The 14,792-nt window shown below is 45.6% G+C and overlaps 1 protein-coding gene across 1 annotated transcript in view; it reads left to right on the forward strand.

Annotated features, from left to right (window-relative positions):
- Window positions 1-221: 221 nt before the first annotated feature.
- The window catches only part of SORCS1 (sortilin related VPS10 domain containing receptor 1), a 283,918-nt gene continuing 269,347 nt past the window's right edge, over window positions 222-14,792 (forward strand). The window contains exons 1-2 of the mRNA XM_019555480.1: window positions 222-266; window positions 4,768-4,835. Of these exons, the coding sequence (XP_019411025.1) occupies window positions 222-266; window positions 4,768-4,835 (113 nt within the window). The remainder of the gene's footprint in view (window positions 267-4,767; window positions 4,836-14,792) is intronic.

Below are 14,792 nucleotides of genomic sequence, written 5' to 3' on the forward strand. Positions count from 1 at the left end.
CTAGCTATGGTAATGTTCTTAGATACCACAGCGATAGGCAGTCTAGAGACACATTTGAATTATTTCAAGACTTGGTGTCTAACTTACCCGGTATCAGCTTAAAAGAAGAACCTGAAAGGACTTTACAGGTATTGAAATTAGTGGCATGATTAGTTGTTAGTCTGAGTGTGCAATGGGAGTGTGCAATGATGTTTGAGTGTGCAGTGGGAGTGACTACCGCTATGGATGCCATTGCCATCAAGAACCAGGGCAACACATTGTTAGATGTAAGGAGTCACTTCTGTAAGTGTAACTAGAGGTGACATGTTTAGGTCTGGGAGGGAGTGGTGAGAACTCCATGGAAGTCAATGGGAAGGTGTCTGTAGATTTTGGATCAGATCTAAAGGATGTATATTCCTTGCCAGAGCTTTTGGGCAATACTTGGATGGGGCCGGTTTCCTTTTAGAAAGAACTCCTTTAAAATAAACGTCCCAGATCCCTAAATGATCACCAAAGGAGGAAAGAAGAACAGGGAGGTGCGTGTTGCAGCTGTATTGCAGGAGTCGGAGTGGAGAGCTCTCTAGCTGTCTACAATCGATTGAGGCATAAGAAAAGGTTAGCAAGTCTCTCTTCCTTCCCTCTTGCGCTCTCAAAGCAGAGAGATTAAATAGATTGATTGGAGCCAAACCTCCTTGAAATGCCATAGAAAGATGCCTCTCCTTTGGTTTCTTCTTGATGAAGTGCCTCTGCATGGCATCTGGGCTCGCCCGGCTATCAAAAGGAAGAGGAGGGCAGGAAGAGCAAGATGCTGCCCCTCCGCTTAGGAAACAATTTCCCTTTGCAAGTAGTTTCGCACAGCCGCTTCCCAGGTTCATGGGGCTTTATCACTCACCGTGTCCCTAATTCCCACTTCAGATGGATGGTAGCTGTGTGGCGCCGGGGGCTGAACTTCATTATTTAGTTTACTGCTGTCTTGTATCAGGGGAGCAACTCTTCACAAATGCTTTATGCTGGCGCGCGCACCCCTCCCCGTTTTCTTAGTGGAGGATTTATAGGCCTATTCGGCGAATGCAGTGAGGAATGGTGGCAACATAATTCTGTATCTTCCACAAACAGCCGCCCTGCTGCCCCAGGTAAGTAGTCCTGGGAGAACAGTGATTGAAATTTAGCGCTGGCAAAGCTTGAATTGGCACATGTCTTTGTTAAGCATCTGCGGGGGAACGCCATCTGACACCACGGCGGGGTGCCTGGCACCTCACACATGGGAGCTTTCTTTTTAAAGAGGTACTGTTAAAAGTACGTAGAATCATCAACTTTATTGCAGTGGGTTTAGCACCAGAAAAAGGCACAGCCTTGGCTTGTCTAGTGTCCTGAGCATCTTTCTATAGCGATATCCCCTCCAGAATGTAACACACAGATTGAACCACCAGGGAAGTAACTGAGCGCACATCTACACATGTATGCGCTAGTGCACGTTAACACAGGTGTATGGACTGACTTGGGACTCAGGTTAGTCCCAAGTCAATGGATAAACACCACGTTAATGCACATTAACATGTCTACACATTCGCTAATGCAGTTTAGCTATTCGTGCATAAATTTGGTACCTGCTTTATGCCTTTTTTAAGGTGCATTAAGAGTGCGCACATGCAGACATGTATCCTTAATGCACCTTAAATCAGGCTAATGTGTATTAAATGCATATGTGTGGACACACATTGAGTCTTTCACTGAACTTGAGTCTTTACTCCTGCATGCTTTATTCAGGGAGCACCTTGTAAGGAGAAAGGCCAGCTGTCCCCTTTCATTGCCATGCACTGGCATTTCAGTGGCTTGCTTTTTGCAACCAATTATGGCCATGCTTGTAAGGTAAAGCCTTAATCTTCAATGCAACAGGAAAAACATTTGTTGCTAATGGTGAGAGAGGCTGGAGTAAGGACAGGAGGAAGTTTCAACAATTGTCCAGTTACTTAACCGAGTTGTTGGTTTTCATAACCAATCTTGGATCAGAACATGAGCAGGATGGAGAGAGGACACTACAGCTGACCACGTGATTGATGCTGGCTAAGCCACCTCATCTTCTTTCACCACTCCTTCCTTCCTTCCTCACAACCATTTGTGTGTCATGTCTATCTAGATAGCAAGCAATGGTTTCTGCCCATAGAGATGACTACTTGTTTATGAAATGCTTAGCACGGTGGGGCTCCAGTCTAAGCTTAATACAAATAATATTAGATGATGATGATAGTAATAGGTGTGGTGAGGTAGATCTAAATCAAAACGTTTGCATTTGGGGAGTTATGGTCCTTTAAAAAAAGGCAGCTTTAATAGGATGCAGGAAGAGGAAGATATACACCAAGCTGGGAGGAAGACCTCAAAAATACATTTGAAATAATACATTAGAAATAATGGTCTGTGGTTTGTCTCAAGTGTAGGCTGTTAAAGGGTGACTTCAGCTTGAAATTCAAAAAACTTCTCACTCTTGTTGGCACACACATGAGCATGCTATACTCTCTTTCTTTCTCTCTCTCTCCCCCCCCGAAGCAGAGCTGGTTGATATTTTTTTTAAATTTGAAATTGTGTTTGAAAAACGGCTTTTTCTATAGAAAGGTGGATTTCTGAAATGTCTGATACCAACTACTTTGGCACTTGGGGGATGTCAGGCCTTGTTTGCAGGCCCCTGCCGGGAGCGCAGCATCATCGCTGCTGCAGCCCATCGGCTGCTCTGTCTTTCAGTAACAGCTTTTCAGCTCCTGCAGTGGAGCCCTGTAGTCACCGATCCAAAAGCACTTCCTAATTTCTGCCAAAGCTGCAAGCAGACTCCTGAGACATATTGGCCAAAACCCGGAGGTGATTAGCAAACGGCTCATTTCAGACCCAAGTGCTTTAAGATGAGTTTGCTCAACTTCTGCACATGTCAGGATGCTGGTCTGCATCAGATCCCTGTTCCATTTGAGGATCATGTCTGGTTAGTATAACCACTCTGGAACCTGCTCTTGGACAAGATGAAATAGCAAAGAATTGTCATTTACAACCCAGATCCCACGTGTGCTAGGTGCTGTGCATAGCCGTGCAGAGGGCATTTGATGAATCCAGGCATGAGCATGCAGTTTATACGCAAAAAGGTCCATGTACTTCTCTCCTGAGGTTTGGAAGCACAGCCCTAGTTCTTCAACTCTAAAAATACAAGCACCTTTCAGCAGAACTGTGCTGAATGATACCTGCATAGGTTGTTGCAGTGTGACTTGTTTCTGCACGTTCCAGTGGTCATACAAGTGCAGCAAAACCTTTCCCTGGTATCGTTCAGGGTTAAAGTTACAGCAATTTACTGCTTTTGCATTACAATGGAAAGCAGAGCCGGCCTTAGGTGTGGTTGATGTGGGTGAGCACCTAGGGTGCTATGGTCGGGGGGCACCAAACATATGCATGCGCACACGTGTGTGAGCAGTGTGTGCTCACTGCGGTGCTCTCCCTCCGCGCTGCCTAGGAGAAGCCAGGCTGGGAATGTGTAGGTGAGGGTGGAGCCTGTTCCGGTCCAAGCGCCTTGTTCCCACACAGCAGCAGCGGTGCCCACCAACCTGCCTGGCGCACCATGCTGCTACACCACCCCGCGGACTGTGCCCCATGCCCCTGCCCGCCTGCCTCTGTCTCTGCCCACAGCAGTGCCACTGACTTGATGGAGGGTGCCAAAATATAAGTGCACCCAGGGTACCATGTTTCCTGAGGCTGGCTCTGATAGGAAGGTGCCAAGATAACCATTTATATTGTGACAACTATTGAGGATTCTGGGGAGTCCTTTTCTTAAGCAGTTGAAAGCTCTCTCTGCCCACAGCTTAGGCCTGTTTATCCTCTTTGGGTATAGACACACGTTCGGGGAGGGTAGGTGGAGGTTAGATCACATTACAAGTAGCCACCCAGTCTAACTTACTTCACCCAGTTCCCTAGTTAGGTTGATCTAAGCGCAAACTGTCCAGAAGTTCAGGAAGGTTAGATCAGTCTAAAAATGGCTGTCTTGATCCATGTTACCTGTACCACGGAGGTAGTCTAACTTAGATTGTGTCTGGCAAGACTGATCTAATTGAACTTCTGCACAGCTCCTAACACAGCCCCATAGCTGGGGAAGTCTAGCTGCTGGCCCCAGCTCCGGGACTGTGTGTCAGACTCTGCCCCAGAAACCCTCACTTCGAAGCAAAGTACTGAAACAGTAGCAGAACTGAACGCAACCAGCCCACTCAACTCGGAGACCCGAGGCTTTTCAATCCCTAAGAAAAAAATTAGAAGGGATACAAAATGGCATGTTCTAACTATAAGCTAGTCTTCAAGTGCTAGGGGCGAGGGTGAGGGCGTTGGGAGGGTTGGACAATCCGGCATTTACCTGCTGCAAAGTCCTTGCACCCGCTAGAGCCAGGGGCATTGGACTACGGGAATCCCGGCTACGGCTCGGGCAGGGAGTTTCTGTGCTCAGGAAATCCGGCAGAAGCCCATTGCCATTTCTGTCACGTACTGCCGATACCCCTCGTATCTCGAAGTGTTTTGTCGGCTTATCAGCGTCCCCCTCATGCCTTGTGGGGGAAGAAGCTGCAACCGAGCTGAACAGGGAGCTGTCTGATTGGCTCGACATACGGTCTCTGCAAACACTTCCCATGTCAATTTAGGCAAATGCTTTAACAATTCATTCAATTATGTTAAGCACCCATTAAAGGAATCCTAAGTCTTCCCTGGGGTCATTTCTGTTCTATGAGATTGTAATTGTTTGAGACTAACCATGATTTCTCCTTTTGCCTTCAGGTGATTCTAATTCTGACAAAGCTGTACGACTACAACCTGGGGAGCATCACGGAGAGCTCACTTTGGAGGTACGTCGACAAATTGAGTTAATAATTACCAACTTACTTAAATATGAACACACCGGTACAGTTCTTTTATTGAATTTAATTGGATTTTTTTTTTTTTTTTTTACATGCTAGAAGGTTCACAGCTAAGCTTTCTGTCTCTTTCCTTCGTTGTCACTCTTCTCCTCTATTCGAGGATGATGAGACGGAAGTCTGATTGTCTTGTTCAGCTAGACAGTATATTTCACGTACCTGCTGCCTTTTTCTTTTTTGCATAATCCCCTTCAGCTGTAAACAAATGTGCATTTTAAAAGAAGTCACCTAGCAGTCCCTCTGGCTTTCATTTGTAACAATTTAATTATATTTTACAGTGACAGGGCCCAAGGCTACAAATCCGCCCACGTGACCCTAAAGCATAGATAGTGATGCTAAGTCTGGAGAGGAGCTCATGTGAATAAGGGATTGCTGTCCAAGTGACTTGTAAGGGGTTTCTGAGACCAGGTCTATTTTTAGTATGACTGATAACCACCTTGGAGTTGCATTTTTGTGTCCTTTGCAGAGATTTATGGCTGCACCAGGCATAACCCTCACAATTAAATGAAGTTGTCTGCCCAAGACCACTGATTGTCATTGGAGTGTGCCTATTGGGTAGGGCAGATGGACTGTTTGTCATACCCCCTAGTTTCCTGGCTCTAATTGTAAGGTAATAACTCTTGAAGTTGGTACAAGTGGCCTGTATTTCCCGGTAGCAGAAGCAAACAACTGAGCTCTGAATTAATTCCCAGCGCTATGACGGATATGATATGTGTGTGAACTACCTGGCCATGCCTCAGCGCAGCCTTTTGGGAAAAAGGACTAGGAATATTTATTTCTCTCACGGTAACTTTATTTTGAGGCATAGTTCACTAAACATCTACCTGCAAAGACCCTCCTGACAACTGGGGACTTTATACAAAGACAAGAAGTCCTTTTGAAGTGCTGATTCAATGACACTGAAATATTCCATGGGATGATAAAATGTTTATTCCAGAAGGTTTTTTTTAGTCTCAGTGGAGTTTCAGGTGAAAACCAGAAGAGCTCCGGAGTAGCCAGTGCCCTGTGGTCAGGGAACATGTTTGGGATGTGAGACCGCAGTAGGACAGGTCCTATATCCCATGGGAGTGGGATCACCAGGCTATGAAATAACATGTATAGTCTCTCCTCTCTCTCTCTCTCTCTCTCTCTCTCTCTCTCTCTGTCTTTTTGGGAAAAAATGGCTTGGTTTCATCCTGATAGGGCATGGCATAGGATCTGGAGGAGGTGGTTCAGTATGGTTGCATCCCTCTTTCAGACCGCACTGCAAGAGCATCGTATAGGCATTTTGGCAAGTCCCTGAAGCAGGTAAGGATCCTTCATCTTTCTGCACATTCGTTCTCCTCCCATTCTCCCTTTCCCTCGCCTGCTGCTGTCGCTGTCCCCCGCTGACCCAGGGGCAGGGGGATCTCCAGAGCCACCCCTGCCATGCTCTAGCCAGGCTGTACAGGGGCTGGACTCAGCTGGGGACAGTGACAAGTGGTGAAAGCAGTGTGGCTGGGTCCCTTCTCCCTTCCCTCATGTTCCCCATCAGTCTGGGAGCAGGTTCAGGGAGGGCAGGCGAACTCACCTGCTACTACCACTGCTGAAGCTTGCTCCCTGCGCAGCCTGGCTGGAGCAGGGCAGCGGTAGCTCTAGAGCTTCCCTTGTGCTCGGTTCAGCAGGGCTGTGGCAGGCAGAAGAGAGGAGGGGAAGGGCCATGAGGGGGTGCTGAGGGTGTAGGGATTTCTTACTCGCTTCGGGGACTTAAAAAAAAACCCTCTCCAGCTGTTGCTTCGATGGTGTGGTCTGCTTGCCTCTTGGGAGGGGGCGAGCGGTGGAGGGTGCTGGGAGTGCAGTACTGAATGGTGGTCCCATGTCTTGCTCTCCAAAATCATGGATTTGCCCATGGCTGGGCATGTCGATACCATCAACGGGCTGTGGCAGGGAGGACTTCAGAGAAATAGTGGGTGCCTGTTCCCTGAATTCAACCCGCCCCACACCACCCCCGTGGGTACAGCATAGCTGCCTTAAAAGGTTGCTAGGTGTATGCCTATCAGCTCGTTCTCAGGTACCCGTCCTAAGACAGTGATTATATCACTTTGGATCATGGTGTGCATGTGGAAAGTGCATTGTGTTTCACTCCTGCATGTCCCATGGGTTCTCAGTTGCATTCCCACCTTCGAATTTCACACACCAGTTCAAGCTTTTCTCATCCAGCTGTAAGTGCAGTTGAAGCTCTCTCTAGGCTCCCAACCCTGCAAACACTGACCTGTGCTCACCTCCAGGATCACCGGAGGTCCATGCGTTATTATTGCCACTGTCTTAAAATAAAACGGTGGCGCCTGCATGTCAGACATTTGCACTGGGGTTTTTAGGACTGAGCCTTCGGGGAGTTTTTCATTGACTTCAGTGGGCTTTGTGTGAAGCCCTTTGTTTCTCTAGAGCAAGGGATCTCATCCTCATTAGACTCAAGGCCCCGCATGTTAGACTCAAGACACCCTTCAGAACATGCCAACATTTTTTTTTTTTTAAACTATGGAAAATTCAGTAAAGCAATTCTTCTGTTGCAAAGAACTAGGGAAGACCACAGCAGGTTTTGACATTGTGGATTCCTATTTGAAGTCTCTGGGTTCATCCGGTGAATCACGTGTTTGCACAACCAAGAGCGCTAATATTATGTGGCACCCTGCTGTACCCTTAAAAGGATCTCATGGTGCCCCAGGGTGTAGTGCTACCCTGGATGAAAATCGCTGCTTTAAAGGTTTTAAGAGCCTCCGAGGGAAAATCTAAGAGCACAATATTTTTGGTTGTTTTTCTTCCCTAGTGAAATCTTTGCCTTTGTTTCACCAGAGGTCATTAGTAGAGGGCACTCATACATAGCTTTGAAGGTTTTGTTGAGGCCCTTACATTTCTGTTTTGATGGGAGAAAATGACAGGAGGACACACATTATTTAAGGCACCTGACAGAGGTTATGGGCTGTTGCTCCAACTGGCTGTTTAAGCGACATATTATTTTAAATCTCTCTGCCTTTGTAGAAGACGGGGAGAAAAATCCTGAAAACTGTAAATAAGAAGGTGGCGGGGCACGATGCATCTGGCATTTGTTTTGTTTCATTCCTTGAGATCTGATGCGGGCGAACGAAGGAGCACCTAATTTCATATTCATTTTGCTTTCCTATGTCCCCTGTGTTTCTGGAGGAGAGAAGAGAAAAGCAAGTAATGCTGCAGTTGCATGCAACCTAAGAACAATGTCCCTCTTGCATATATGGCATTCAGATTAGACTCACACCCTTAGTATAAGGATGTAGTACAAAAGGGGTGGATAATAAGTGATTAATGGCTGTTTACAATGACATCGGGCACGAGTAGGTCGCGTTATAGTTGGTTGTAAGCCTGTCAGCTGAAGTTGTTCCAGATGGTTAGTCGTCCGGTGACTGATTAGTCTTTGGGAACAGTGGACTCTAATTGGACTTTATAGCAACCTGTAATGTGCATACACTGTCGTCCACAGCACATGGATTTGCCTTCCTTATAAGTACGCTAAGAAGAGCCAGTTTTTAGTTTCTCAGCCCGTTGAACTTCAGTCCCGTCAGCCTTCTGTAGTGCCGATGCAGGGAGATCTTTGCAACCCTAGATAGTTAAAAGGGCTACCAGCCACTGGCCTGAATTTGTGCAATAATCCAGAGGAAGATGTGAGGAGCTAGGCAGAGGAAGTTCGGGAGTGCTAAGCCTCAGTGGATCAACAAACTTGATGGCAAGGAAGATGTTGCTTCTGAAGCGGATTAATGAGATTTCTCGCCTGCTGGCCCTGGCTTTAATTACGCTGTAATCCTCTCGATAGATTTTTTCGCCATTCTTGGGAAGTAGGGGAGGGGGACTAATTCAAGAAAGATATAAAAAAAGAAGCAGGGGGAAAAAAGATTATCCATCACTGAGCAATTAGTTGAGTTGTGGGGGTTTTATTTTTCTTCTTCTCCCAGATATCTTTTGGATCACAAAGAGGATTAAGCTTTGAGACTTGGGAGAAGATGGTTTTTTACTACTGGAGCAAGATAAGCTTAAGTTCCAGATAAATAAAAATGTCAGAATAATAGCTACTGTATCTGTGGGAAGGGAGGGAAATAATCTTCTTTTTCTTAATATGATCGGTGCTCTAGGGAGATGCGTGTTGAACCTTTCATTCAGGCCCTGGAGAGGAAGAAAATTGACTGTATGCGGCTAACTTGATCCTGCAAACACTTTTGCACATGCTCAACTGTGTTGCTCTGAATAATCCTATTGAAATCAATAGGACTACTTGGGATAATAAAGCTAAGTACATATGTAAAGGTTTGCAGGATTGGGGCCTAAAAGAGAGACTGTGGGTAAAGAACCACAGCACACGTATGCTGGTGTGACCTACCTGGGTCTGTCTGCTGATGTAAGTTACCCCAGTGCAACTTAAGGGCTCCTATACACATGCACGGACCCTGCTCTGATGTGTTGGAAATCCATCCCATCGGAGCAGATTCGATTAATTGAGTCTGTTGGAGCACGAAAATTGATGCGCTCCAGCAGCCTTCCGTATCACGTGTATCAGCGTTGCCACATGTCTCCGTGCTGGAAACATGGCGGTGGGACACTTGAAATAAAACACACCCAATGACTTTTACTTCAGAGTGCCCCACCGCTATTTTTTCAGTGCGGGGACGCATGACATTGCTGATGCACATGATGTGCGGGCATTTTTAATTAGGGCACTTTTGCACATGTTGTGGGACGCGGCACTGGGCGCTTTAATTAGTGAACTACACTAAGTATCCAGAGCAGACAAAAGAACAACTCTGCCTAGGTAAATCACCTATTATAGCATCTGGCTACTAGGTAGCAGGGGGAACCAGTAATGCCCTGCTTTCTTTGATCATGAGGGCTACCCCAGGATGTAGCTTGACACCAGTGAATAGTTAGTCCTGATTTTTCCAAACATTGTCTGTATCCTGGACTAGAGAGACTTACATTGGTATAGGGCTGTATGCCAGGCATCTGCTTCATATTGTGACCTGGAAAAAGGTGGATAGCACCAGTATAAAAGTAATATTCTCTGCACCCTGTCATAATTGGCTTGCTTAAGATTTTACCTCACTTGCCCCTCCAAAAAAAATTCAAATAAAAAGTGCTTCATCCTTGCCTGTCTACTCCAGCTAAAATCCTTAAATCATCAAAACAAGGGATGTGATAATCTTAGCACCTGGGTCCATTTCAGAGCTCGCTAACGCTAGTGTTCGGTCTACCAGGGTTGCAGCAGTGAATAATGGAATCAGGCTTTTGAGTTTCTAATTAGGAAAATATGGAGTCCGCATGCCCTAGTGGATTGCATCTGGGGCCTGGGAACTCTTATCATCTTATCCCAGCTCTGCCGCTGCTGCCGCCTGGCTGTCTCGGCTTTCAGGAAGTCATCAATAGCCTTTCCGTGTCTCAGCTTCCCAATCTGTAAATGAGGATATTAATAATCACCATGTTTCACAAGGGTGTTGTGAGGGCTACTTATTTTGTGTGTACAGTGCTTTGAAAATATAAACTGATCTATACAGCGAGTACTAAAGCAAGACAGAAAGCAGCAGAACTCCTGGGCTCCATTTCCAGCTTTGTCATTGACTTCTTAGATGACCTTTTGAGCTAGAGTCTCTAAATCTCCCCATCTACCAGGCTACTCAACTATGAAGCAGATGAAATAATATTTACCTACCACATGGGGACTTATTATGAGACTTCATGAATTCATGTTTGCAGACAATGGAAAGAAGGTACTATAAATGAAAAGTACTTAATATTTCCAAGTCATTCAGGATGCTTAGTTACTAGAGATGCACCCAGGTAAGATTATACATACCGAAGGATTATACATACCTCCTTCTAACCTTTCCTGGCCACTTTTGTCCTTGCCAGTCTCTACAGGACAGACTGAAACTGACGCTGATCAATTTCACTTCTGCCCATCAGGTTTCTCCACATCAAATATTCTCTACCTCTGTGGCCGTGTAGTATATTTCCTACGAATTAAAGTCATATTCTACCCAGGTGCTTTGCAATATGCACTTGCTTGGTATGAGTGTAACTTCACAGTTGTCCTCCTTATTATTTACATTAATCAACTGCCTGCGTGTTGTATGCTGCAGAAAGGTCATCCTCAATGCACTGTTTTTTCCCACCTGCTGTGGTAACCTGTGGCGTAGTGATGTGGCTTAATCTGTAACAGCAGAGGTTTAGGGTGTCTTAGGAGCGAACAGAAAAAGCAAATCAGTGTAGGAGGAACTGAGAAAAGTCTTTCATTGAATGCTTGTAAACCAGCAGTTCTGTGGGGAAAGGGACTTGAAAGCACTGTTTGAAATGCTTTTCTCACTGACCTCAATGCTTCAGAGACACAGTGCAACCCAGCTGGTCTCCCTAAGTGAATAGCAACGCTGGGTGAGCGCTGGCACATACCTCCCAGGGGCGTTGACTCAGATTTCAGAATGAAACTTGCGTCTATCCAGTTGCAGCGTTTTCTCTCCTGCAAACATTTGCACCATTGACTGCTGCTCGTTCAGATGCCTGTGGGCACGAGGAGGTTGAGTCCACAAGCCGAGCTCTTCATGTACGAAGCTATGTAGTTGATCACGGCACAGTTTGATCACAGCAGGTGTCCTGCCTGCGGTGGGGACTGAGATAAGCCTTGGAGGTTTGGCTTCTATAAGAATTGACTGTGCTCAGCCCCTCACAGGATCGGGCCTTGTGTACAGCAGTGAAGTCTGCTAGACTTTGCCTTTCATATTTATTTTACATGGAGTGTATGCAGCTACTTTGGTGATAGCCTGCAGTGTAAAACCTTTTTCTATAAGGGCCTTGCTGCATGAACATGGTCGCAGGACTTCAGACACAAGCGTCCATGTATTCGAGCAGTAACACACATGCTAAGTGCCATGGTATAGCAAAGTTAGGACTTTTTGTGTGAGGACTCTCTCAGGATTATATCCAGTAATACATGTTCAGTGATCAACCAACTGCTCCACAGAGGTAATACCAGCACAACAGACTTGTTGGCCTCGACCCTGGTTTTGCATCAGCCTTAAACCGGCTCCAGTGCAATGCTGGCACCAGGGCTGTCGATCCACACCGTGTCCCACGTTACGTTCCAAGATTGTAGTAAACATTTCTGTGCAACTGCTCAGGACACGTTCTAACTTTTAGTATGGCGTAATAATCCTTACTATGCTCTAAATAAAATGTATGCTAAGTGTCCTGTGCGCCAATCCCTAATAAGATGAAGTTACACATTATACTTCGACTATATTAAATCTGTGGATTGTTAAGTGGTGCTAAAGTTAGAACGTGCTGTGAGCAGTCACATGTTGAGGATTAATACCATTTTTTGCTTGCATATCTCTGACTTGCTACTAGAGGACTGGTAAGCAGGGGCTATGCTAGGAACAAAGACATCTGGTTTTTATCCCTGTTCTGGGTGCAGACTTGGGAGGGTTGGAAACAGTGCATCTTGGGATGCTGGAGGACTGTACATGGCTTATTTCATTTCCATGCAACAGACACAAGTGAGATAGCACAGCATAGAGTTAACCCTTGTCTGACACTCAGAGGGCACTTAGCGCAAGGTAATGAGTTTTAACGGGCAGGCACTTGCATTTGAAGTGCCCTTAGTATGGCCCAAGTGTAACATGTAACTTCACCCTAAGATAAACCCCGTCTAGTCAACACGCTACCCAGCTCTAGCTGCAGATCAATAAGGGGCCTGCTAAGATACTTTGCATGCTGCTAATGTGAGTTTTAGAGATTCCAGCAAAGCTACGTATCATTATCCCTCAAACACATGTTCCCAAAGACCCTGCTTTAGCAAAGCACTTAATCATGTGTTTAAGTCCCACTGACAAATGCAAACGCTTCAATATTTCCCTGAACCAGGTCCATAAGAACCTCAACCTTTCTTATTACTGATGCCTGTGTCCTAATTTTGATCTCATTTGCACTGAAACTAATGGACTCTCTTCCCGGACTTTCCAATGGCAAATTAGACCTGGGATCTTTGGAGAGTGACTTGGTTTGAAATTTTATTCTTCATTGCCTGGATGAAATATGCAGAATTAATGAAGATGCAAATTTATTATGCATGGTAAAAGTGTGTTCTCTGTTGCAGCCACTCATGAAATGTAGTAGTGTTATCGTATAAATAAAAGAGCCCCTATTCATTTGCAGCTTGAAAGTGAACATGTAAATCAAGATTATGAATATTAATGTCGACATATATTATCAATATACTGTAAATAGCAGATGCACAATGTTTCATGGATATATATATAATATTTTAAGTGTGGTTTGTCAGTTGTTGCATTGCTCTGCTTTATGAAAGGGGCTAATGTAGTTAGGAATCTAGCCACATGGTTTCCAGTCTCTTCTGGTATCTTTTACTTGTTTGCTAGATGGTATGGATTCAAAATATTCTTGCAGCAGTATCCGTGCAATCACTCCACTCATGTTTCTTACACAGGCTTGGTTGTATGCCACATCTTTATATGTGTGGGTTGAAGGTAATGAAAAAGGGTGGATGAGTTCTGTAATCGTTTGTGGTTCTCAGCCAAGCTACAGTTTATAAAATCCTAGAAAATTCAGGTTGGAAGGGACCTCAGAAGGTTAAATCTAGTCCAACCCTCTGCTCAAAGCAGGGCCAGGCCCAACTATGTCATCCCAGCCAGGGCTTTGTCTAGCTGGGTTTTGAAAACCTGCAAGGATGGAGACTCCGCCACCTCTCTGGGTAACCTCATTCAGTGCTTTACCAGCCTCCTAGTGAAAAAGTTTTTTCCTTATATCTAACCTAAACTTCTCTTGCTGCAACTTGAGCCCATTGCTCCTTGTTCTGTCATCTGCCCCTGCTGAGAACAGTCCCGCTCCATCCCCTTTGTAACCCCTGCAGGGAGGTGAAGGCTCCTATTCAATCCCCACTCAGTCTTCTCTTCAAACTAAATAAGTTTCCTCAGCCTCTCCTCATAAATCATGTGTCCCAGCCCCCTAACCATTTTGTTTGCCCTACACTGGACTGTCTCCAATTTGTCTACATCCTTTTTGTAGTGTGGGGCCCAAAACTGGACACAAGACTCCAGATATGGGCTCCCCAGTGCCAAATAGAGGGGAAGAATCACTTCTCTTGGTCTGCTGGCAGTGCTCCTACCAATGCAGCCCACGATGCCGTTAGCCTTCTTGGCAACCAGGGCACAGTGCTGGCTCCTGTTATGTTTGCTGCCCGCTGTCACCTCTGGGTCCTTTTCTGCAGTTGGAGCAAGGAGCATCTTAAGGCCTGATTCTTCACTGCTTTGCACCTGTGCAGCCATTTACAGTTCTGCTAAGTAAGTGTTAAATGCCACTATTCTGTTTTTGAAGAGGAAATGATACTGATTGGTTTTGTACAAAGCCAACAAAAGCAAGGGCATACAAGGCGCATTGTAAAGTGATGCAAATCAGAATATTAAAATCCAATCTGGCCCTTTATATTCTCCCCAGGAGAGCAAAATTTACTGTAACGTTCTGTCTTCATCCCACTGAAATCAGTGGCTGGCTTGCCATTAACTTCAGTGGAAGAAAGACCTAGCTCTAGATCCGAAATGACTTCCTACGTCTTAAATGCTGTAGGCTGCAAGTGGGAGAGGAACAGGGGAAATACCCTGGTCTGACCCTGTTTACTGTCCCTTTCAGCATCCTCTCTCTGTCCCTGTGTGACAAAATACTGGGCAAGATGCAGCTATGGTCTTATCCAGTAAATGGCAGTTCTCATGTGCCGATACCTGATGTCAGGCACCTTTAAATAAGGGAAAGGGACCTTTCTGGGCTGTGCCCTGACCTTTTAGAAAGCAGAACATCTTCTATTAGATGCAGAGCTGCATAAACCAGAGGCTCATTCCCATACTT

This window comes from Crocodylus porosus, unplaced genomic scaffold (genome assembly GCF_001723895.1).
Source record: "Crocodylus porosus isolate Cpor-Errol unplaced genomic scaffold, CroPor_comp1, whole genome shotgun sequence".
NCBI classification, from domain to species: domain Eukaryota; kingdom Metazoa; phylum Chordata; order Crocodylia; family Crocodylidae; genus Crocodylus; species Crocodylus porosus.